We start from the raw sequence: 23,738 nt of genomic DNA on the forward strand, positions 1-23,738 counted from the left end.
AGAGGTCTGTCAGTGGGGAAAGTCCACACAGCATCAGGATATTGTGTAAACATAATCAAACAGAAGATGAAGAATGAACCCAAAGAAATAAAGAGCAAAGATGTTAAGTTAGAAATTTATTTTTTAAGTCTGGGGGGGGGGGGGTGGAGGAAATAGTCAAATAATGCACAGTCTTTCATTTGTCCCATCGTTGCTTGATGTGTACTCCAAGTCCTACTTCCTCTTCACCCCCTTGGATAAACTGACACTAGGAATCGTGTGTGTGTGTGTATACATACATGTTTTTTTTTTGTTTTTTTTCCAAGATTACCTGCATTCACAAATTACCAGGTTATATAGGTCAACCTAGTACCTATAATTGGTTCAGTTTCATCCAGCCACGTACTACAAACCAACACTGCATTAATACACAAGATCAAGGTAACAATTATTCATGTTTTCTCCTATATGGAGGAATAGGAGGAAAGAAAAGGGAGTATGTATTTGGCTTGTGGAAAGGTGGGTGGGTTAAAAATGTGGCACACGGGGACACAGCAAGGGTGGAAGGTCAAATTATGAATTTTTGTGCGCGTAATCAATAAATGGCCCACATCAACTGTTGTGTACGTGTTAGTGGATGTGGCAAGGGACAGTGCATCAAAACTGCTGACATCTTACCTATGGGCATGACGTATACCACTAACAGGTGACAAGTCCCCCAGGAGCAGTTTAAGCAATGTAGTTTTTCCAGTTCCATTCTCTCCAACCTGTGAAAGAATGTGGAAGTTGTGATGTGTAATTGAATTTTTTATTTATCATTTTTCATAAACCAGCACGTAAAAATGCATGGTGTCTGAACACCTTCCCAAATCCCAGCAAGGTTCAACAAAACCAGTATTTCATTTTTTTCAATCAGTATTCTCACTTTTAATAATTATAAAAAAGCATTTAAAAATTTTCTTCTTGTTGCTGCGGGTTCATTCGAGCAGTACTTACGATGCAGACACGCGATTCCAGGTCCAGTGAGACATTGATTTTATTAAAAATGCACTTTTCTGGATCGTAGTAAAATGAGACGGTGTCAAGCTGCAGCACGGGTGGCGACAGGCGTTCAAAACCATCAGGCAATCTGTGGAAATTGTATTTGCTTTTTAAATTGCTTTAAGGGGGAGAAAATGTAAGCAAAGTCTATTTTTCCAACACCATTTCCTTTCATAACTCTTTTCAACACGTGCTCATGTCTCGGCTCACCGAATGACAACTTCCTGCTCTTTATCAATGGGCTTGAGTTCAGGCCTGTGGGTGCAAGCAAAAGACAATATGCGAGATGGACAGAGTAACCAGTCACAGGGGAAAGTAAGTGTCCTGAGACAGTTACCCAATTACACTATTTATACAGACATAACAGAACCGTACTTTAATCATCATGGAAATTCAAAATGGTTGTACAATACTGTACAAACAAATCAAAATATGAATTGTAACAGGGAAGAGAGAAGGTGGGGCACACGGGAATGAGGGTTACGAAGAAGGCCATCAGGACATCTGCGGATGGCCATCGACATTCCCATGTGGACAGCATTAGTCAAGATGAAATGATTAGCCTATAAAGCATCTAAATCACAAGTTGGAGTCAAATCCGATTTCCTTTGCAATAAAACTAAACACGGAAGAGCTCATCACCAAATTACTCGAAGAATAATAATTGGTGTTTATGCCTCACTTCAATATACTGTTATTGTCGTCCCGGATGGAATCCAGCATGTCGCTTCAATGCAGCCATAACGGTGGACCATTTTGGGGTCTTCCCTATGGACATACTATGGATTAGAAGTCCAAATCGGCCCAATGTTACGTCGATTAGACGTCGCACATCTTGATGCCAATTAGGCTGAGTGAGCCTGATGAGTGATGCAGTCTGGATATGCAACGTTATATGCCGCAGCCAAATATTTCTCAACAGGTCTTTCTTAATCAGCTAAGGAGGAACTACAACAGCCACATTTCACCCCCAAGATCAGGTATATTTTATAAATGGACAACGGTCATGGGGAAGGAAGACAAGGAAGGCAAACAAGTATGTATCAAATTAACTCCTTACCCACCACACACACATGACACCAAAAGGGACAAAGTGTAGTCTCACTTGTCAGTAGATAAATGACCTTTCATTCCACTTGTTTGGCTAAATATTTTCCACAAGATAAATAAATGAAGATTCTTCACAGGCAGAAAAAATGAATATATATATATATATATATATATATATATATATATATATACATATATATATATATATATATACATATATATATATATATACATATACACACACACACACACACACACACACACACACACACACACACACACACACACACACACACACACACACACACACACACACACACACACACACACACACACACACACACACACACACACACACACACACACACACACACACACACACACACAGTAGTCACGTATATTCGTATATTAAAGTTAAAATGTAACTCCTGACTCGGTTGCAGTATATTATATACCTAACCTACTGTCCTTATGGGTCTAAAAGAAAAGAAAAGAAAACATTTGGTTGCCAAAACAGGATGGTGGCAAGCACCCCTGGTTGGTCACCTGAAGGGTCACAGTTGGGCATGAATTTTCTTGGATGGTGGTGATCCCTGGTGCTTCCACTACATGGGTTCCAATTTGGTTTCAGGATCCCAGTGGTGAAGCCAGTTGCAGATTACAGCATACACCAACCACAGTATCAGTCAGCTTATTCAGGTTTTGGAAGGATTTGTGGCAATGCCAGGCCCCCTTCCCACCCCTGAAAGGAAATCAATCCACAGACCCATTTCTGACTCACTGGAAGTCATCAGTGTTGAGTGCTTCTCTGAAAGTGTTGAGCTAGCAAACAGTCAATGAGGTATTATATTCAAATAGCACCTCAACTCTTGGGAGCGATGAACTCATATGCTACACCAGCACTTGTTGCAAAGAAAATGACCAACTTGGGGTGCCTGCAAAAGGTCCATCCTGTTTTGGCAACCAATTTTTTTTTAACTTAGACCCAAAAGGACACATAAATATGAATAAAAGTATTCAGGAATGACAAAGTAACAACGACACACGAGAAAATATCAGAAAACAAGATAAAATGGAGAAAGAACTCACAGCTTCTCAAGCAGTTTTAGCTTGCTCTGCACCTGTGCTGCACGGTTTGCATTGCAGCGAAACCGATCGATGAAAACCTAAATATGAGGGTGGGGGGGGACGTTTAAAAGTTAAGATGCTCAGCAGGCTCTCAAATCATGAGTATTGCTCTATAGGCCAGCTAAACATGGTCCCCACAGACAGAGCGCTTCTGACCTGAATGTGCTCTCGATATTGCTGCTGTGCCTCATACTCCCTCTGCTGGCTTTTCAGCTTCTCCTCCTTGGCCTTGTCGAAGTTCTCGAAGTTTCCACGATACGTGTCCAGCCGACGTGAATGCAGGTGAACAATGTCTGTAGCCACGGCATTTAGGAAGTTTCTGTCGTGGGACACCACGAGCAATGTGGATGGCCAAGTCTGAAAAGGTGAAGGGCAAAGTACAGTTTGTTTCAGACATTGCAAAACAAAATATATATATATATATATATATATATATATATATATATATATATATATATATATATATATATATATATATATATATATATATATATATATATAAAAAAAAGACAGAGACAAATGCATCCAAATGCAAAACCTTGTACTCTGGTGAGGTTAAAGGCTCGGTCACACCTTGACGTTTGAGCCAACGTATGCCGATTTTTGAATTTTTTTTCTAAAACGCTGGCACACGTTGAATACGTTATGGGTAAGTTTTGATAACATTGAGAGCACGCTGAAAAACACTGCCATACGTCGTTGTACGCTGGCTTTAAACGTTGTACTTTTTGGTTGTCCTCAAATTTTTTCATGCTTGAAATTTCACGACGTATGACTCACACGTTCCGCTACGCTGGCCACAAGTTGTATGCACGGTCTGCGATCGTTGACAGACGTCAACTCATGCTACTTGTAAGTTAATAAGTTGAGACACGCCGAGGTAATGTTTCGCGTACCCGAAACTTATTTCTAACCTATGATTAACGTGTTGTTGGCACGTTACGCGATCGTTGCCACACGTCGACAGACGTTACTTTTAAGTTACTCAAGGCTGAAAGACGTCGGTATAATGGATCGTCCTTGCGTCAGCGTCCACGGCCACGGCCAGGACACTTATTTGCAGCATTCTTCAAAAACTTTTCTTCGGCATGACGAGGATGTTCACACTTCGATGTCTAGCTTGGCTATGATTCCAATTGTCCATCGGCAGCGTCTATTTAAAATAGTCGAGTTTGAGCGTTTTAACACGTTCAGAAGAAACGCTTCAAATTTCAAAACCCCAGCGTCAAAAAACAAAGGCGAGTGACAGCAATTTAAATCGTTCATTGTAAACAATGAAATAGCTGAGTGGTACCGTTTAAAAGTCGTTGAGTGTAAAAAAAAATCCAATTGTTGAGCGCAAGCGTCGACTTTCAATAGTGGAGATGCAGCCATTTAAATCGTTAAGTGGCAGCCTATGAATAGCAAACCCTACGTCACTGGCAAAGATAAACTGCCGCACGATATGGATAAGTTAGGCTATCGTTGGGAATAGTTTGTGAACGCCGGCTTCACGATAATTATTCGTTGTTATATCGTATCTATAAGTAATCAAAGCGCTCTATGCACATTATTAGTTCATTGTGCATTTGTCCAACCCGTTATGAATAGACCTAAATCGTAAAAGCAAGCCATAGCTCATTGTTGAAAAAGCCCCATAAAAAATTAGCCGCGAAAAACTTCGAACAATGGTGAAAAGATGTCTCCTACCCGTGGACACGCGGACGCAAGGACGATCCATCATAACCCACACCCTCCCCCTCACACTCACCTACTACTGCCAACATGAACAAACTACTACTAATACTAATACTGATACTGCTGACATGGACATCGACTCAAAAAGGACTCGAAAACACTGTTGGGTTCCCCTTTTATGAGCAGCATTTTTATATACCAATTCCCAAAACCGCTGGGAACATGTCTTTATATGGCAGTTGTAAGCTAGAAACACGTTAATTTTTTTTTTTTTTTTGTCGACCGGAAGACGTCATTGGAATACGTCTACATACGTCGATGTGTGTTGGGACTATGTAAAGAATTGGTTCAAAGCACGTCAAACATAAGTTATAAATAAGTTTCGCGTAAAAAAAGACATTACCGCGACGCGTTTTGACTTATGAGTAGCTTATAAGTAGCCTTTGTGGACGTGTGTAAGCGTCCACATATCGTGTGTAAAACTTATCCCCATCGCATGCGGAACGTGTGTCATACGCCGAGTAAGTCGTAAAATTTTGAACATGTTTAAAATTTGACGTACTCTACTTACTACGACATACGATAGCGTACTTTAGCGTTCTACTCACGTATACCAAACTTACTCATACCGTATTTGACGTGCCCCAACGTTTTAGACACATTTTTCTTAGGTCGGCATACGCTGGCAAGATCGCCAAGGTGTGACCGCGATGTTGACACTTCCATTTCTACGGCAGTTATGATTCGAATCGTTGTGCGTCAGCCTTTTAATAGGCTACGTCACGACATCGTCGGCGATTCGTGCAACGCGCTATGCCCAAGTTAGACTATCGTTGGGCATCGGTTGTGTAGGCCGACAACAGGTTCAGCATTCGTTGGTATAAATTATCTATAACACAACGAAACGTTCTGTGTCCGTTACCAATGCGTTATACATAAGACCAAGTCGCTATGAATACATCCGAATCTTTAAAAAAAACATCAAAAGTTCAACGTAAGCCAGCGTTTTACATACATTTTAATACGTTGCCATCGCTGGCTAAAACGTCAAGGTGTGACCGGGCCTTAACAAAATGAATACACCATTACTCAAATGATTTTTTTAAAAGACAGCATTTAATAATGTAAAAACTCACCAGAGCCTTTTTTCAAGTGACCTCTTTCACACAACAACCTCAGCAACGAGTACAGCCAACTTGGACATAATCCACATTCAAGTCATAAAATAAACTTGTTAAATAAAATTTTAATCGGAAAAGAAACTGGAAGCTTTGAGATTTCTCCTTCAGCTCTGTCTCAGTTGCTTCAGTCAGTTTCTTGCCATCGACAAACCAGCGGCTAGGCAGACAGGATCCCAATGTGTAAAAAGATCTGGGCTGTACAGGGATTGGGGGTGTGGAAGAGGGGGTGTGGAAGAGGGGGTGTGGAAGAGGGGGTGGTGGAAGAGGGGGTGGTGGAAGAGGGGGGTGGAAGAGGGGTGGAAGAGGGGTGTGGAAGAGGGGGGTGGAAGAGGGGGGTGGAAGAGGGGGGTGGAAGAGGGGGGTGGAAGAGGGGGGTGGAAGAGGGGGTGGAAGAGGGGGTGGAAGAGGGGGTGGAAGAGGGGGGTGGAAGAGGGGGTGGAAGAGGGGGTGGAAGAGGGGGGTGGAAGAGGGGGTGGAAGAGGGGGTGGAAGAGGGGGTGGAAGAGGGGGGTGGAAGAGGGGGTGGAAGAGGGGGTGGAAGAGGGGGGTGGAAGAGGGGTGGAAGAGGGGGTGGAAGAGGGGGTGGAAGAGGGGTGGAAGAGGGGTGGTGGAAGAGGGGTGTGGAAGAGGGGTGGAAGAGGGGGTGGAAGAGGGGGTGGAAGAGGGGGGTGGAAGAGGGGGTGGAAGAGGGGGGGTGGAAGAGGGGGTGGAAGAGGGGGGTGGAAGAGGGGGGTGGAAGAGGGGGTGGAAGAGGGGGTGGAAGAGGGGTGGAAGAGGGGGTGGAAGAGGGGTGGAAGAGGGGGTGGAAGAGGGGGTGGAAGAGGGGGTGGAAGAGGGGGGTGGAAGAGGGGGTGGAAGAGGGGGGTGGAAGAGGGGGTGGAAGAGGGGGTGGAAGAGGGGGTGGAAGAGGGGGTGGAAGAGGGGGTGGAAGAGGGGGTGGAAGAGGGGGGTGGAAGAGGGGGGTGGAAGAGGGGGTGGAAGAGGGGGGTGGAAGAGGGGGTGGAAGAGGGGGTGGAAGAGGGGGTGGAAGAGGGGGTGGAAGAGGGGTGGAAGAGGGGGTGGAAGAGGGGGTGGAAGAGGGGGGGTGGAAGAGGGGGTGGAAGAGGGGGTGGAAGAGGGGGTGGAAGAGGGGGTGGAAGAGGGGGTGGAAGAGGGGGGTGGAAGAGGGGGTGGAAGAGGGGGGTGGAAGAGGGGGTGGAAGAGGGGGTGGAAGAGGGGGTGGAAGAGGGGGTGGAAGAGGGGGGTGGAAGAGGGGGTGGAAGAGGGGGGTGGAAGAGGGGGTGGAAGAGGGGGTGGAAGAGGGGGTGGAAGAGGGGGTGGAAGAGGGGGTGGAAGAGGGGGGTGGAAGAGGGGGTGGAAGAGGGGGGTGGAAGAGGGGGTGGAAGAGGGGGTGGAAGAGGGGGTGGAAGAGGGGGTGGAAGAGGGGGTGGAAGAGGGGGTGGAAGAGGGGGGTGGAAGAGGGGTGGAAGAGGGGGTGGAAGAGGGGGTGGAAGAGGGGGTGGAAGAGGGGGTGGAAGAGGGGGGTGGAAGAGGGGGGTGGAAGAGGGGGTGGAAGAGGGGGTGGAAGAGGGGGTGGAAGAGGGGGTGGAAGAGGGGGTGGAAGAGGGGGTGGAAGAGGGGGTGGAAGAGGGGGTGGAAGAGGGGGTGGAAGAGGGGGTGGAAGAGGGGGGTGGAAGAGGGGGGTGGAAGAGGGGGTGGAAGAGGGGGGTGGAAGAGGGGGTGGAAGAGGGGGGTGGAAGAGGGGGGTGGAAGAGGGGGTGGAAGAGGGGGGTGGAAGAGGGGGTGGAAGAGGGGGTGGAAGAGGGGGTGGAAGAGGGGGTGGAAGAGGGGGGTGGAAGAGGGGGTGGAAGAGGGGGTGGAAGAGGGGGTGGAAGAGGGGGTGGAAGAGGGGGTGGAAGAGGGGGGTGGAAGAGGGGGTGGAAGAGGGGGTGGAAGAGGGGGGTGGAAGAGGGGGGTGGAAGAGGGGGTGGAAGAGGGGGTGGAAGAGGGGGTGGAAGAGGGGGTGGAAGAGGGGGTGGAAGAGGGGGGTGGAAGAGGGGGTGGAAGAGGGGGGTGGAAGAGGGGGTGGAAGAGGGGGGGTGGAAGAGGGGGGGTGGAAGAGGGGGTGAGATCCAGCTGCTCAAAGTCACGGTCACAAATAGAAGTCTGTGCAACACGGGCCTGGCCCACGGATGCTTTGTCATGGAGGAAGAACACACTTTTGGCAAATATCCCTCAGTGTTTGTCCTTGACGGCCTGCCACAATATTTGTTTGAAGTTGATTTTTTTTATTCATCGTTTTGTGAGGCATATTGTCAATTGGTAGAATTCCCTTGGTTCCCAAGAAAACGAAGTTACGATCTTGCCAGCTGAAGGTTAGGTGTGAAATTTCTTGGATGGCGGTGATCCCTAGTGCTTCCATTGCATGGTTTCCGATTTAGTTTCAGGATCCCAGCAGTGGTGAAGCCACGTTTCATCAACAGCAATCAGACAAACAATAAGAGCCGATGGATCTGCATTGAACAGTTCAAGAAGCTTGTGACACGACGCCAGCTACTTGTTGATAGGGAGTGTTGAATTTCTGGGAAAACTCTTCCTGAGACTTTGGACCGGCACAGGTCTTCGTGGACGTCGGTGAAAATGCTGCCTTGAGAAATTACAAGATCTGCAGATTTTTTTTTTTGGCGACCTTTACATAAAATGGCAACCCCATGTAAAAATGGGAGAAGCCGAAAGAGAGGTACCTTTACATGAATATTGGATGCCATCTCGACGCCCAATTTTAGGAAGGTCATAATTGTATGATGTAGAAAGCTTCTGGATTATATTCTGGTCAGATTTATGAAACTCATGGTACACATTCAACTTTACGTGGCAATTTTTTATATATTTTTTTAAGCTCGGGTGAAAACCTTTTGAAATTCACACAAATGTGCTTTAAGTTTCTCAGTCACAGCTAAACTACCACAGGAGTTTAAAACACAACCAACAAAATCCATGGCTGTTAAAAAAAAATAAAAAAAAAACAAAGAACTTTTAGTTGACGTCACATGAATGAAAAAAAAATAAAATAAACTAGAACGGGCACTCGGTAGAGCGCATACCTTCGCCGCCGCAACTTTTTTCCGGGCACATTTGAAAAAAGTCATTTAAAACGTCCATGACGTCACAGCCGTCAGTCCGATTGACGTCAAATTTGGTGTGTAACCTCCTTGAAGGCAGTCCAACAAAATGGAATGATAAACACTGAAAAATTAAAAAGTTGAAAAATGACGTCATCTTTTGACGTCATTTTGACGCACTTCCGATGACGTTATGTCAAATCCGATACTACATATCCGAAAGGTATCTAGTCATGGAACAATATGGCGGTGGTTGCATGTCGATAGCTGTATTATGAAGGAAGTTATGCTCAAAAGAGTGTTTTTGACCTTTTCATGACCTTGACCTTTGACCCGATCGCTCCCAAAATCTAATCAAATCGTCCTTGGATACTCACGAATCATCCCACCAAATTTCATGCAATTCAGTTTAATACTTTCTGAGTTATGCGAATAACAAACAAACACACAAATTCACAAATGAATAAATACACAGCGACCAAAACACAACCTTTCGCAGAATGCGAAGGTAATGAAACACCAAATGCTGCACAATTATTTGCAAAATAAACATGTTCGGTGCACAAGGGGAAAAAAATAAAAATAAAAATAAAAAACGTTGGATGTACAAATAGTTTGGTGAACAAACCCAAAGTTTGTGCACAAATGAATACCAAGCACACATTTTGACAGCTTGCCAATGAGCAACATTCCATTCCGCCCTGTACCCGTACATTCTACACACGGTATTCCATACTGCCCCTACCTGAAGGTAGTTTTCCAACCACAATATGGCACGCACATCCAACATGTTCGTCGGCTCTGCCAATGACAAACGACATGAGGTAAATGCACCGCAGCCCGGAGGGTGCAACACCTTGCTTTGCTCAGATGGTGCAGTAAACATTATAGCAAGAAAATCTCATGTTCAAACCAGAAGGGCACTCGGTAGAGTGCACACCTCTGCCACGTAATGCCTGATCCATGAGAACATATCAGGCCCAATAAATTTTTGAAATATCATGCTATACAGTACTATATCGTTTTTGGCCCTATCTCTCAATGGTATGCCTGGTGTTGGGCTTTGGATCTTCGGGTTCTGAGTTCAAATCCCGCTCAGCTGTTGAATTAATACCAGGTGGGGTTAACTCGGCCTGTTATCCTTCCGAGGTCGGCAAAATGAGTGCCAGCATGCTGGTATACTGTGGCGGAGTGGCGACCCGTCCAGGATTGTGCCCAATAGCCAAGGAGACTGATTAAGCAGCACCAACGCTCTGCACAGAGTATGGTCCTAATAAACTCCTCCTTCTCTCAATGGTGAAGAATCACATTAAAAATTAAATAATTATCGTATCTGTATCCGGATTCGGATCTTCACCAAAATCGAATCAATTCGTCCTTGCAACACACTCAACCTGTCCACCACGTTTCATCCGAATCCGTCCACAATTTTGAGATATCGTGCTATATATCATTTTTGGGCCCATCTCTCAATGGTGAAGAATCACTTTAAAAATGCGAGTAGTCGGATCCGGAACTTCATCAAAAGCTAATCAATTCTTCCTTGTCACACACCCAATGTGTCCACCAAGTTTCATCTGAATCCATCCACAACTTTGAGATATTCTGTACACAGACAAACAGACAGACAGGGGTGAAAACAACCTCCTTCACCTTCGGTGGTGGAGGTAATCACCCAAAAAAACCCCCAAAAAAACCACTTCTACCTTTTAAATTTATTCCAAAACAGCGAGATGAGTGAGGGTAAGAATACTCTGCATTCTGCCATAAATATAAATCACAAGACTTCGCTTGGGATGATGATAATGCTGTTAAAGTGGGTAGGGGAAAAGGTGGGGGTTAGAAAGATGTGGATGTATAACTTGCGATGGCTGTTTAATCATGAGGAGCATTACGAAGTCGACTGCTGAATTGCCACATATGAGAAGGGCAAGACGATCCTTCACCATCTTGAACCCCAGGGTAGATATTTCCTGCTTTGACATGAAGATACGCGATGCCATGGTCTTCCAGAATAATGCCGTCTTGTCGGTGTTAAAAACCTGCTCCAGCATAAATCCCTTTGCCTCGATTAGTTCCATGAGCTGCGGTGTGTAGTTTTTCACAGCATCATGGCCTGCTGATACTACTTCCCCGACTAATTTTACATGATGGAGGCAGAATCTTCTTTCGAATTTCTCAAACCAGCCCTTCCTGGCTTGGAACTTGTGGTTCGCTGTGGTTGAACTGGAGTCTTCGGCTCCGGGTGCCTCGATGAAACGTTGGTAAATCTGCAATAATTTCTCCTGCATCGATGACCGGTCCACTCAGAGGAACTTTTTTTCGGTGCTTGGTCCTCGATCCAAACATTAAGGGCCTTTTCACACTTTCAGAGTCCACACTTTCACCTCTTTCCAAGCAATTTAAGTCGATTTTTTTTTACCCAACAGCATAACCTCTCTACATTATGGCACAATTTTTTTTTTTATCCATAGTTTTACGTTTGAACACCATTAAACACGGTGCATGAGAGGTAATCGTACATGAGGACGCAAATGATGACTCATCTCAGCTCAAAAACCACAATTGGGCGAAATGAAATAGCACAATAACTAAATGGGAAGACAATCGGTTGCTGTGATGGGTTGACACCCACGATATTCAAATCCGTGATATTTGAGGGTTTACTGTATACAATAGGAGCCGAGTTTCTCAATCACACTTCATTTTGAATAGTTTCTGCTCCCGTAAAAAAATAATACAAATGGTACCGTTGGAAATGCAAGACATTTATTGGGAACAAAAATATTTGTTTCATCACAAAGTTGCCTGTTTTCAAAGCTGCTTTCTGAGTTTGAAGAAGAAGAGGCGCTATGGTTTCTTCAAACAAAACTTTTATTATTCTACCAAAGCAGGAACTCTTTCGATGGGCATGGAAGGAGCAAACAAAACTTTCGTAGAAATATATATCACAATAACCAACACTGTGTTCAAGCATATACTTCTATTTAAAAAAAAGAATGATTTTAAAGATTGTTAAAAGAAAATCCGGAAATTTAGCACAACTGAAACACCACGCCCTCTCCTGCTATATAATCATTCTTGGAAGGATCACAAAGGCGATTTGTGTTCCGCAGTGTTCAAGCTATAAAGCGATTTAAATTGAGGTTTAAAGGCATATAAATAAATTGATTCCGGGTTTTACCACATTTTGCAGTGTCTATTACATCACCCGATCTAACACGTTACATTAGTTCCACGTGCCTGTTGTTTGTGTCCTTTATAACGTCTTTAAAAAAAAAAACTAAGTTTCCTGTTTGAAATTATTTTCAATTTTGTTTGACTGCAAGGCAGACAGAGCAAAAAAAAACAAAAAACACGCCTCTCTGCGTATGTGCGATCGGGACGAATTCAGAGAATATACTGTAAAACGGAAAACTTGTCTTCTAAGTTGTGTTCAAAATAAAATTCAATTTAAATAAGTTGTTCCTCGAATACAAACGGATGATCATTAACGGATCAGACGGACAGAAATGAACCAATTGCTTCATCCCACATTTTGCTCCACACATGCGGGGTAACAATGAGAACGGCACTCGGTAGAGTGCATACCTCTGCAATGCTGAACAGTTTATGTTTTGCATCCCACTGATTGGCCCGATCTGCATCCAGACCTTAACCAAAACCTAATTGGCTTGTTCTTTTCACCTAAACAAATCATAATCCGTCCACAATTTTTTGAAATATCATGCCATATGTAGTTTCTGGCTCTATCTCTCAATAGTGAAAAATTTATTTGTGAGATTTTAAAAAAATATAAATAAATAAATAAATTCTCAGATGCGGATCCGGATATTCACCAAAATCGAATCTATTCGTCTGAGTCACATACCCAACCTGTCCACCAAATTTTGTGAGAATCCATCCAAAATGTTTGGAGACATCATACTCACAGGCAGACATACAAACAGGTGTAAAACCATAATCTCCGCCTACCTTCGGTGGTGTAGGTAACGAAGTGTTTATAAAAGATCCTGCTTCGCATGTTTCACTTCATTTTACATCCTCAATGCGCGGGTTGAGAGACATAATGTTGTAACTGCATTTTTGGCGAGGTTGAATGGAACGGCTCATGTCTAACAAAACACCATTTATCTTTCATTAGCAATTTGCAGGAAATGGGAAATTTTCAGTAACATTATGTCTCTCAACCTGCAAAATGGTGTTTTGTTTGACATGAGCCATTTTATTCGGTTTCGCCAAAAATGCAGTAACAACATTATGTCTCTCAACCCGTGAATAACACACAATATGTTTGTGAAGGACAACGTGCCGTCTTTTGATGAAACATATCAACTGTCACGCCAACGTTCAGGAGGAAAAGATTATTGTCGACTCCACGACATGAAAATGTGGAGAAGACTCGTCATCTCCACAGGCCTGCTGCTTGATATTGGGTTTCAATTTTAATTATAATGAAACGCGACTCATTAAATCGACCAATAAAATCTAAACGCTATCTATACTTGGTACTTAGCTGCGCCATGAGACCCGTGCTCATGCCCAACAAAGCTTGACAGGCAACGGTTGGAATGCTCGAGTAAGGTAACATTTTCCTTTGAAACCCACAAAGAAAAAGGTGACCATTCTATAGCATATCCAATTCATACACAGGACTAACACACATTTCTCTGGCACGCACTTGCAAAATGATGCAATTATTAAATTGTATTTGACAGGAAAATTTCCAAGTTGACAGCCAAACCTGGCTTGACTCTCTCAGCCCAGAAGTGCAACTCACCGATTTGGAGTTCAGGAACTCTGTTTGTGTGCAGCACTAATTTATAGCAGAGTCATAAGTTCAACCAACAATGCAAATGTTAAAAGTTACATGAATAATTCAAACAATGTCACTCACCATCAAGTAGCAAAAGGTCAGGCCTGGGGAAAAATGGAAGATGACAAAGAAGGGGGGGGGGTGGTGGTGGACAAGGGGATGAGGGTGAGAAAGCAGATTTATTTTTTAAGTAACCATGCAAAATATCAGCATTGCCAAATGAGATTTGTTTTCTGCAAAAGGTATTCAACATGGGAGAGCATACCGAGAGAAGAGTGCACGAGCCAGTGCAAGACGCATTCGCCAGCCACCCGAAAACTCCCTGTGTGGTCAGGTTAAGATTAAAGAGATGAAGAAAACTAATGGTTAGTGGCTAATTCACTTTAACCTTGCTCCATGATACCTTAGGTTCATAATAAAGCAACAGCTGCCTAAGTGTAGCACAAACCTGGTTGGGCGTTGCTGCATCTTTGGGTCGAATCCCAAGCCAGCCAGAATTACAGAAGCCCTATACCAAAGATGGAGACAAAGGAAAATACCACCTCAGCTCAAGTAACATACATCTGCTAAAAACAGTCTTTTCTATGAGAAAGGCAACAATAAATGTACAGTCGAGTCTCAAAATAATGAACACTTGCATTCTGTATGGGGGTCACTGCATTGAAGATCTGTTGAACCAACACGACCCCACAACACCCATTTCCACCTCCAATTACAATGAGCCCAAACTGCAAGGGCCTGGTTTGAGAATGGTTGTGTCACTCGACTCCATCTGAGAGAAGACACTTACAATCTGAGCACACATGGCGTGTGTTGATCTCCGATGAAGGAAGGCCAATCTGTAGTTGGAACGTTTGACTCTTGAGACCGTATATTTGACTAAACCTCAAGTTGGACGTGCTTTTGGATTCTCCACTATTTTCATGATTACGCTTAATGAAACGGCCAAAATAGAAAGTTTGACTTGATGTCTCTGCAATAGTAAAACAGATCGTTTTGTGCTAAAAATCTGACATTTCTCCTTTTGCTATACATGGAGGTGAAATTTGTTAATTAAAACAGACTTTGCACCCATGAAAAGAGCTGTTCATAAAGAAAAAGAAAATATGTTAAAACAGCACGATACTCCATGTGAAAGGCCGGTTATAGTTTTGGGTTTGTGATGTGTTAACCCTTCAAATTCCATCATCAGGAAAAATAATTGCCAAATTAACATGTCATCTATCAGTGCAGTAGAAATCAACTGGTGCCAAGTAAAAATGTCTTGCAACAACTTCTCCCATTCCTCCATGACCCCTTATTACCTCCGCCTCTGAAGCTGGACGGAGGGTTATGTGTTCACTCGTTTGTCTGTCTGTGAGCAGCGTATCTGCTCATATGTTATGGATTATTATGGATGGATTTGGACGAAACTTGGTGGACGTGTTGGGTGTGTGACAAGGACGAATTGATTAGATTTTGGTGAAGATCTGGATCCGGATCCAAGAATATTTTGAATTTCTCAGTGACTTCACAATTGAGAGATGGTGCCAAAATCGATATGTTGCACAATGTCTCAAAAAAGTTGTGGGCAGGTTATTACAAAACTTGGTGGATGAGTTGGTTAGGTGACAAGAACAAGCCGTTTATGTTTTGGTTAAGGTCTGGATGCAGATCAAGCCTATCAGTTGAATACAAAACGTAAACTGTTCAGCCTGGCAGAGGTATGTGCTCCAGCAAGTGCAGTTCGAGTTACATGTGTAATCTGCATGTTTTATTTGTGAAAAATGTGAACGATTCAACACTTCTGTAGTTACCTGCTTCTGGCAACAGCTCAAAAGAACTGGCATTAAGTATTGAATGGTATCACAGATACGTTTCAAAAATTAAAAATATTTGATGAATCTTGTACGATTCATTTCTATCCTATACAAGGTACAAAGAAATGCATACCGAGCAGGTGCTTTATCTGCTTCTATTTCCTCCAGCTTTGCATACACCAAAGCCAACTGGCTGCTCTCTGATCCATTGACCCTAAAATAAGGGAGGTGAATGAGGAGCAATGAACAACACAGACATGGCACAAATGTAGTTCCTGGGAAGAGATGGTGAGGGACGGGGGGAATGGGAAAGGGTTGCCACAGCAGTAGTCAAGACTCAAAGCGCTGAACTTTGGCACAATTATAAGTTGCTTTGTCAAAGGGCTCCACTCATCACAACAAGACTCTTGTGTCAAAATAAATAAATAAAGAAGAAAAAAAACCCTGGGTGGCTCACCTGCCAGCGCTTAACTCTGCGTTGATTTCCCGTTCGAGGGCGATCAGCCGCTCCCGCGTTTCATCAGCCTCCAGCACACTGGCAAGTGCCAGTGTGGCATCTCCCGCAACCTCTTGCTCTACATGCAGCACCGTCATATGGCTCGGGATGCGCAGTCCTCCACTTTTGGGATAAGAAACACAATGGTATGACAAAAATTTTAAACACACATTTTGAAATACAATACTATTTTATGTTGTCAAAAACTAAATAAATTATAATAATAATAATAATAATAATAATAATAATAATAATAGTAAGCGATGCCCATGCATATTTTCGCATTTGACCTTTTAACCCCGTGAACATTGGGGGGGGGGGCAAACTTAGAAAATTAAATATGCACAAGGTTCAAATCCCAAGTCTCCAATTCCTAATTTTCTCTGCAGAAAAAAAAAATGTTCAGATTCACACAAAAACGAGTCCACCTTGAGATCATCTTTAAGAGTGTCGTCTTTCCCAATCCATTCCGTCCGACTAGGCCATATCTTCTTCCTGCCACCAGCAATAGATCTGCGCCACACAGCAGCACACTGCCAAAGCAGAGAGATTAAAACATCGATATTTCTCACAACAAATAAAATAGAAATTTTAAAATAATAGATGTCATTAAAGGATGCACGAACAATTTTAGATATTTTGAAAAATGGGGGTGGGGTGGGGAAAACGCTCAATCATCAGCTGCGATGAAAATTCAGATAGTCTTCGGAAGCACTTGGATACAATTGACACGTGAGGAAGTCAACGACCCACAGAGAAGGAGAACACAACCACCATTAGTGTCAAGATGAGTACAAAATTGCAAGGCATTCAGTGGCAAAATGGTGTGTTGCACAGCTTATTGGCACAACAACAGAGGGGAATAAAGAGCGTTTAATGCCAGGGATGAGCTTAAGATTTCTGCAATAAGCAAGACTGGGATTCATAATATTAAAAGGGAAAAATTCAACTCCAATGAGGCACAGCAGGGTCTGTTGATCTGTTCCACTCCCTTTTGAATTTGGTTGCCATAAAGATCTGGCGAAAATAAACCACCACAGACAAATAAACCAGCTTAAATCAGATGCCATGCTAACAGAACACAACACAACTGACTAAAACCATCGGGAGCAAAATACATAATATATAAAATAAACATATAAATGATTCATTGTGTTGTGTCCATAAGAGTTTCATTGACTTTCTCAGTCTCATCTTGTTCATACTCTCCCCCTATCGGATGACTGGGTGGGGTTATTGGATGACCAAAACAGTTTAAAATTTAAATCTATTGTGGCGGTAGTGAACCCGGGGAGGACAAAGGACATTCGCATGGGATTAATATAAAGCCAGTTGTGCTGTAGTATTCTGTTTAGCAATTAAGTACTGGTACATCGTATTCATGGGGAAAGATGTTCGTAGCGAATGCGAGTTAGACAAAGTTGATGTTGTTTCATTCTTTGAACATTTTCATCTCGAACCATTTCCCACAAACTCGCATCACGTCGTCGCCACGCCCCTCTTTTAGCGAAGAAGTTGTTGAGCAGTTTGCGCAAGCTCAACAGAGGCTTCAGACAGTAGCCATTCGCAAGTTTGACAGCTGGGCGCTAATCTCCAAGCTCCCTCCCATTCCCCGGAAAGTAATCCCTGCAAGGGCCCATTCCACCAATCGGGTGCCGTTGTTCGGTCGAAAGACAGGACCCCACCAATCACTCACAAAGCCAAGCGGTAAGGGAGGGGGTGAAGAAATAAAGGAAAGAATACAGAGCTTTCAATCATAATTGGGGGTTTTCACAGAGCCTGCGGTCAGAATTTGGGGGTCCAGAAACGAGTACTTTTCCTCTCACTTCCAATTGTACATGAATCTTTCTCCGACGCTTTTCTTCACTTTTCCGACTTTCTCTCTTTAATTTCTTGACATTCTCAACATCTTTCTTCTGGCTTTTCTTCCATACTTTCTGCAGCTTTCACACGCATGCCGACGCACACCGATGAGCCCAGTATCTTTCATGCAACAATGGAACCACCACCTTTCCTCATGACACAAGATAATCGCAGCCACGCAGTCCATCGCGTTCGGCAAGAGGACATCCACATGACCGGGGTGCTGACAGGAGACCTGGAGAGAGTGCGCTTGAGGCAAACTGCAACCACAGAGCAGGAGGCGATTACAGCTCCAACCGGGGTTGCAAAAAGTGTGTCAAAGACGCCACACGACTACTTTCTCACCGCCATTGCTCACCTCTTTCCCCACAAACTCTTTCCTTTCTTTGGGTGTAAGGATCCAATTAAAGTAAAAATGTTAATTAATTGTTGGAAGGCATCCGAAGATGGGTATATTGTGTAGGGGATAAGAAGGAATGTATATGTGCCTGTACATTTCTGAATCTTGCTTGCCTTGTCTTTTCCGAATTCTCCCACCATTTCTCCGTTTGAATTCCCCAACCGCCATTTCTCCCACAAAGTTCCCACTCAATTGCTTACGTGCAATAAATTAATGAAAGAGTTGATATTGTGTCTTGACTTATCCTGCTTGGGTTTGATTTGAGATGGCACTCCTGGGGAATTTGGCCCAAGTGAATAATTGAAACAACAGACGATAGAGTGCATCGCATAACATTGGTTAGCTCGGCCAATTAGTATCCATTACACAGTCGCAGGCGCAATTCCCCGTCTGCTTCATTCATCTGACAGGTACAGTAAACCGACCCTGGGCACGAAGATCCGGCAGGAGATGAGTGTTGTATTATGGCGTCCATTGTCTTTTGATAGACACGCCGGGCTTTTGGAGTTGTCCGATCCGTGCGGCAACAACACCGTTCCACCGTTGTTAACATTGTTATAAGCTGCCAACTGCACAGTAGTTAATGCAATGAAATCCATCGAATGAATCACATTATCACTATTCTTCTACAAATAAGAGTAGGTGTCGCTGTTGTTTTAAAACACAGTCCAGTTGGGTTGCATAATGTGATCATTCCCATTTCTTGAGATATGTTCATTCCCAAGCCTTAATGTCACCATTTGTTTTTTTTCCTCATTATAATAAATAAATAAATAAATAAATAAAGTAAAGACCACCCACCGCTCTCCGAAGGCCAAGTCAAAGTTTTCAAGTCGTACATCATACGTCTTGTTTTTTCCAGAAGCATCCAGCTTGCTCTCTCTCTTATTAATGGCCTGACTTGCCGTGGCCTGATCAGAAATTCTGTCCAACATTGTTGAGAGCAGAGACAACATTAACAGCAATAAAGATTCAAACAAAGCATAGTTTCTGTGACACAAACGTCCAGGCCCTCAATAAAACAGCCGGATTATAACAATCCATTAATCTTCAATCAAAACAGGATCTACTGACGCGAAAACAATGCCGTTTGTCAACTGTGCCAGAAGAGTGAGGAATAGCAATATGGGCTTCCATAACTAATGAAAATTAGCAATGTCATCAACAAACATTGGACTCATTTAACAAGGAAAATATTATTTTCCCTTAAAAAAACAAATTGAAAACCCCTCCCCACAAAAAAACAACAAAAAAGGGAATGCAGACTGGGGCGACTCACATGAAGTTGGGTGTCGTGTCGCAATCACGCTCCGCACGACGCTCCTGCTTTACTCGCAGCCTTGCCTCAGCCTTCTCCAACCTTTTTACATTCACCTAGAAATTCACAACAGATGATAAGCGGGAGAACAATTCTTCCGTCCATTCATTTTCTCTGCCTCTCCAAGCAAACTCACCATGGTCGGTTCCTTCTTCACCTCCATTATGGTCGTTCCACTCTCCCTTCTCACATCTGAGAGTACACAAGCAATAATTGAATAGGAAAGAAAAAAAATTTGACATTTTCTTTCAAAGACATTAAAAGACAACCAACAGTCTTGCAATGAGATGACTGGCCATCATATTTCAGCAATTTTTATCGTTAATGCAATCATTGTTGTCGCTTTTGGATAACTTCCATGCAGACATCACATACCAAGGCCTCGTGCAAGATCACTCAGTTGGATCGGTGTATTGAGTAGGGTACAACTGCTCTGGCCAACTCTTTCACCAGACCTGCACATACAAACACACTTGCATTACAAACTTGGTCCCTGTTGTGTATCTCAATCACGAAGTCAGATATTGCCAATAACTCCGGTGAATCCACTCAATTCGTCCTCGTCACATACTCAATCTGTCCACCAAGTTTCATCCGAATCTATTCATAAGTTTTTGAGATATCGTGCTCACAGACAAACAAACAGACAGACAAACAGGGGTTAAAACACAACCTACATCCACCTTCGGTGGTGGAGGAACTTCAACACAGGAGAAGGCCATTCGGCTCATCAAGGCTGTGCAATGATTGTTGGTCTGTGCTCGATTCTTTTGTAATGCTAAGCATCAAGCAAGGAAGCAGTCTTTGGTATGACTTGGCCAGGGTCGGGTTCAAACTTCTAACCGCAGACTCGAAGGATTACTTACTGGATTTAGAGATGTGATGCGATGCTTATTTGCCCCTCATTACTTACTCCACTGGATTATCGTTCAGGGGGGGGACATTCCATGTCAAGTGTACACACCCTCCCGACACTAATACCTCATTTTCTCCCCATATGTTGGTCATTTATTCACTTGGGTGAAAAAACTCAAAATACCAACTTTTAGACCTGTGGGCCCATTTTAGGGGCCGCCCAAATTTGGGCGCCCCCAGCTGCCCCACAATCTTCCAGAGGCCATATCACAGGTTGTAGTGGTCCGATGTGGCTGATCTTGGTTTCAAAATGTTCGTAAAAGCAAGATCTTTCAAATCGCGTAAAGTAAAATCACTCCGAAACAGTAATTCAAAAAGTTATAGTTTGGGGCGTCCTTTGACCTTGGGCCCCCGCTCCCCAGCCAAACTGATGATCCCGATTTTTTCGTGTGAGAATACCCCTTCATATACTCCAACACCTCAGCATAAATGAAAATGGGATCTCAATGAGTTCAAGTGCGATGATGGTTTTATTGTTCGGGGACTCGGGTGCTGGACACACAATACATAGCACAATATTTGAACACAAGATTTCCAATACACTATATCAGTATATTGTACATAAATTTTCCACATGCAGGAACTGGAAGCGATACTAGTAAGAGTAAGAGTTTATCCTCGCATATTATAGTCAAGATTTTTTGCCAACCAATTTTTATTCGATAGCTGTGTTTCTTTTTTACTGATTGTCGGTTCTACCTGTAGCAGTTTTTGGTTCTACGGAAAGAAGTATATCAGAAATGTCTAAAATGCAGTGATCTTCAATGTCAGGAAAAAATAAACTATTTGCGGGCCCGTTTGGATGAAGAAAATTCACTTTCACTTCATGAGTGTCCTGAAAGGCTTCCATGATGCAGGCAAGCCACCATTTTCCATCATAGTGCACTGTGACATAACCTGAGAGTTTCCCATTAAAAGTTGGTGTTGATTTTGAAATAGCTGACTCAATACGGTGTTCCTCACCAAGGCTGAATTCGCGTACTTGAAGAGCAGTTTCAGAAATATGATGAAAGCATTAAGTTTTTGAGTTCCAGCTACGGTTTTGGCCGTTTTTAACCATTCTTCCAGATTTCGTTCTTCCTCGTCATACGCCTCTTGGATCCCGTAACCGAACTTCCTTTCATTCAAACCATTTTCAGCAATGGTGAAAAGATCTTTTGGAGAAATAATTTGACTGTCGTAAGGTCTACGCAGGCTCTCACGTGTTGCTTCTCGTTTGGCTGTACCTCCCACGCCATCTGAAGGGCCCTTGCCATGACTTGTGGCAAAAAATGTCATTCTGCATCAATACCATACTCTGATTTGTGACGACATAGGTTTATGAAGGCTTTGCAATTCTTACATTGGCCAGCGCAACCGTCTGAGAAATAGTAAAGCTTCTTTACATTTCCAAAGCTAGATTTCAAGTGTTCAATGAGCATTCTTTGGAAGAGGTGGACTGAGACAACGTTGTGAGTATTGCATTCTGATACAATCGTGAACGAATCGTGGTTTCATTTGCCATCGTCCGATTTGAAATAGTAAACCCAGGGGTGAATTGACGCTTGAGAGCAGTTCCAATGGAATCCTTGGGCTGCATCCTGTACGACAAACGAATAGTTCTCCGAGAAGTCTCCAATAATGACAAATTCTCCTTCACCGGTTTCGTCTTTCTTATTTTTCAGAAACTGAGATTGGGCCTTGGCAATGAAGTCGTGTCTCACTAATTTCACCGCGCATTCACAGAATTGACAAGACGGTAGGGGACATGGGTGGTCACTACATAATTGCATACTAGTCATACAGTTTTTGACAAATCGGGCTGAAAATTTTTGACAAAGGTTGATTATAGTGCGCATAAAAGCGTGGAAGCAGATTTTTGTAAAAATTAATTTAGGATTTTTCAAAAAATTCAAAGTCCCGTTGCTAGGCAATGGTGGCGTCCATAGCAACGGTGCTCAAAAGCATAGAACTAGATCCTGGTATGAACCTACCTGTCAAGTTTCATCAAAATCAGTTGACTCCTCTGGCCTCCAGAGCTGTCCATTACATACAAACAAACATACAAACATACAGACAGACGGAATAAATGAGAATCAGGGTAGTCTAGCGACCACCCAATTAATGAATTCTTCCAAAGGCAGGTCCATGGAGCTCAGTTCAGCTCTGTCAGTGGATGTCCACCATTTAAATTGAATTTCATCAATATTCTCTAGTTCATAAGCACTCAGTAGCTCAGTTTTGAAGTCTTCAATTGATGGACAACTTTCACAAGTTCTGAAATAACATGCCGGTTGTGCTGGGTTACAAACTATGTGTGCTATCACATGATGATAGCAAGGAAGTTCGGCTATCTGTGGCATTTTGGAACCAAACATCATGAGTTTCACATTTTGATGTATCGTACATACACATACACTGTGTGTACCGCCTGAACCGGCCAAGACACACTCTGAGGGACGGAGCATGGCGAACTTCGCGAATCCAACTTTCAAGCCAGGGTTCATCTCTTTGAATTTCTGAAACAGTTCCTCGAGATTGTTTAGTACCAGGCACTTTTGGTTACTTTTTTCCAGGCATTATTCGGCCGACTTCATCACTTCGGTAAAATTTGGTTACGGCGGATTTCACTTCGTCAGGCAATATTTTACCCTGTTTGGGATTTGGAGACGATAGCACACCATTTTCTTTCTCTAAATTTTTGGCTTGCACAGCCATTCCTTGGGAGCAACTGAATTCACTCATCATCCATCTGATGCTCATATTCCTAGCAAATATTGTCAGTATACGTATTTGCTCTGAACAGCGCGAAACAACGTATTTTTCTTTCAGGCTTTTGATCACTTCTGGCATGCAGTTTTAATCACATTTTGACGCTGTATTTTGTGTTTTCTCCGCAGTGCTTGGTCCAGCAACTAGTTCCAATTTCTTTCGCATAGAATCTTCCACTTTACTTCACTTTTCAGGAACGTACCCTGAGTTCCTTTCCACCTTTC

General features: G+C 43.3%; 1 protein-coding gene across 1 annotated transcript in view; it reads right to left on the reverse strand.

Annotated features, from left to right (window-relative positions):
* ABCF3 (ATP binding cassette subfamily F member 3) overlaps window positions 1–23,738 on the reverse strand; it is a 51,288-nt gene that overhangs the window by 14,197 nt on the left and 13,353 nt on the right. The window contains exons 3-18 of the mRNA XM_085899266.1: window positions 20,224–20,303; window positions 19,985–20,040; window positions 19,810–19,904; window positions 19,332–19,454; window positions 16,696–16,800; window positions 16,229–16,390; window positions 15,905–15,985; window positions 14,421–14,480; window positions 14,238–14,294; window positions 14,054–14,076; window positions 9,902–9,957; window positions 3,355–3,555; window positions 3,160–3,236; window positions 1,231–1,275; window positions 976–1,108; window positions 658–746 (exon numbers count right to left, since the gene is read on the reverse strand). Of these exons, the coding sequence (XP_085755392.1) occupies window positions 658–746; window positions 976–1,108; window positions 1,231–1,275; window positions 3,160–3,236; window positions 3,355–3,555; window positions 9,902–9,957; window positions 14,054–14,076; window positions 14,238–14,294; window positions 14,421–14,480; window positions 15,905–15,985; window positions 16,229–16,390; window positions 16,696–16,800; window positions 19,332–19,454; window positions 19,810–19,904; window positions 19,985–20,040; window positions 20,224–20,303 (1,443 nt within the window). The remainder of the gene's footprint in view (window positions 1–657; window positions 747–975; window positions 1,109–1,230; window positions 1,276–3,159; window positions 3,237–3,354; window positions 3,556–9,901; window positions 9,958–14,053; window positions 14,077–14,237; window positions 14,295–14,420; window positions 14,481–15,904; window positions 15,986–16,228; window positions 16,391–16,695; window positions 16,801–19,331; window positions 19,455–19,809; window positions 19,905–19,984; window positions 20,041–20,223; window positions 20,304–23,738) is intronic.

Source organism: Eptatretus burgeri, chromosome 10, assembly GCF_056783735.1.
Source record: "Eptatretus burgeri isolate ZD-2024b chromosome 10, Ebu_testis_v1, whole genome shotgun sequence".
Taxonomy (NCBI): domain Eukaryota; kingdom Metazoa; phylum Chordata; class Myxini; order Myxiniformes; family Myxinidae; genus Eptatretus; species Eptatretus burgeri.